The sequence below is a fragment of the Hipposideros armiger genome, unplaced genomic scaffold (assembly GCF_001890085.2).
Source record: "Hipposideros armiger isolate ML-2016 unplaced genomic scaffold, ASM189008v1 scaffold_2254, whole genome shotgun sequence".
Lineage (NCBI taxonomy): Eukaryota > Metazoa > Chordata > Mammalia > Chiroptera > Hipposideridae > Hipposideros > Hipposideros armiger.
In genome coordinates, this window is record NW_017733599.1 from 27,004 (window position 1) to 28,765 (window position 1,762).

At 37.6% G+C, this 1,762-nt stretch overlaps 1 gene segment (V, D, J or C); it reads left to right on the forward strand.

Annotated features, from left to right (window-relative positions):
* The first annotated feature begins 722 nt into the window (after positions 1-722).
* LOC109378614 (T-cell receptor alpha chain V region CTL-F3-like) lies at positions 723-1,347 on the forward strand. The segment is given in 2 exon segments: positions 723-804; positions 928-1,347. Coding segments are annotated over 2 exon segments (381 nt in total).
* The last annotated feature ends 415 nt before the right edge of the window (positions 1,348-1,762 follow it).

A 1,762-nucleotide genomic window follows, 5' to 3' on the forward strand; every position in this document is an offset into this window, starting at 1 on the left:
TCAATCATGGTGTTTTTTTCCATCTAGCATTCATATGATCACATTTTAATGATCCTGAAATTCAGGAATATTTGACTACTGATAAGATAGTGTGGCCACTCTACTAAAGAGCTTTTATTTAAAAGATAACAGGGTTACAATTGATATACTTTAGGACTGAGCAAATATTATATTCAGGTAGCAGTGATTTCTCTATCAAAGACTGTTTATTATTATTTTTTAATTTAAGAAATATTTAGTGAACACATAATAAATGTCAACCACTGTTCTATATGACGGATCACAGTGCTGAAAAACAGAGAACCATTCAATAATGACTAATTCTTAACCCTTTCTCTCTTTGCAACCCAAAATCTTTTCTGACATTCAATGTATTATATAGCCTGGCCCACAATGGTTACATAACAATATAAAGAGAGTATAAAATGCTCAAATTGTTCTTTTCTCTGCTTTGTTAAACAACTCTCATGTGAGGTGGTGGCCTAAGAAGAAAACAGACCTTAAAGGTTATGACAGTCTTTGTTCAGAAAAGTGACATGTGCTTGGTAAATACAGGTAGAGAGGAGAACTTATTGCTGACTTTGGGAGGAGCCTAGAAAACAGGTGTCCCATTTCAGTCCCTGTCCACCAGGGGATGCAACTCCCTAACACAAACGCATTTCCTGTGTGAAATGTAGGTTTCGATTTGTCATTTCATTGTCACCTCCACATTTCTTCATGTTGAGAATCAAGAACATTATTTAGGTGACACTCTAGAGATGAACTCTTCTCCAGCCTTAGTGACTATGGTACTCTTAGTGCTTGGTAAGTAACATGCCTCTTAAAATATGGATTCTTTCTTCTATTATGTCAGCAAAATCTTTAACCATAATTATATGGAAGAGTTTTATGTCGAAGGTGACACAGATCTCTTTTATTTTTCCCCAGGACGAACCCATGGAGACTCAGTGTCCCAGATGGAAGGCCAAGTGACCCTCTCAGAGGGGGCTCCCCTGAATGTGAGCTGCTCCTATGAAACCACAAGGTACCCTGTTCTTTTCTGGTATATTCAGTATCCTGGAGAAGGTCCACAGCTCCTCCTGAAAGCCACGAAGGCCAGTGAGACGGGACGCAACAAAGGTTTTGAAGCCACATACCACAAAGATCCAAATTCCTTCCACTTGGAGAAATCCTCTGTCCACGAGTCAGATTCAGCTATGTACTACTGTGCTCTGAGTGACACAGTGACAGAAACTGCAGGGGGAGCTGAGCACAAACTCTGAGCATAATAAGGGCTCTGGCTGCTGAGTGTCTCTGACTGTTTGATCCACTGGTGGATTTATTAAATAATATCAAATACACAGTACCTTTCCTACACATTGTCAATGTTTACCACAGCAATAGATGTGATAAGATAATTAGACTTCTGCACAGAATACCTACGGGTGTATTAACACAAAGGAACACTTCTATCTAGGAAATAATGCACTAAAACATGTGTATAAAAATAATAAATTGTTAAAATGTTGAAGATATTTTATATAAAAGGTTTGATTCCTAATTTCTTTTTTGGAAAATTTTATTAATTTTTTTGGGATGACATTGGTTAGTAAAATTATATAGGTTTTAAGTGTACAATTCTATAAATCATCATCTATATATTGCATTATATGATCACCTCCCAGAGTCAGTTCTCTTTCCATCACCGTATATTTGACCCCTTTACCCTGTTCTCCTACCCTTGCCCCTTATCCTCTGGTGACCACTAAACTGTTGTCAGTGC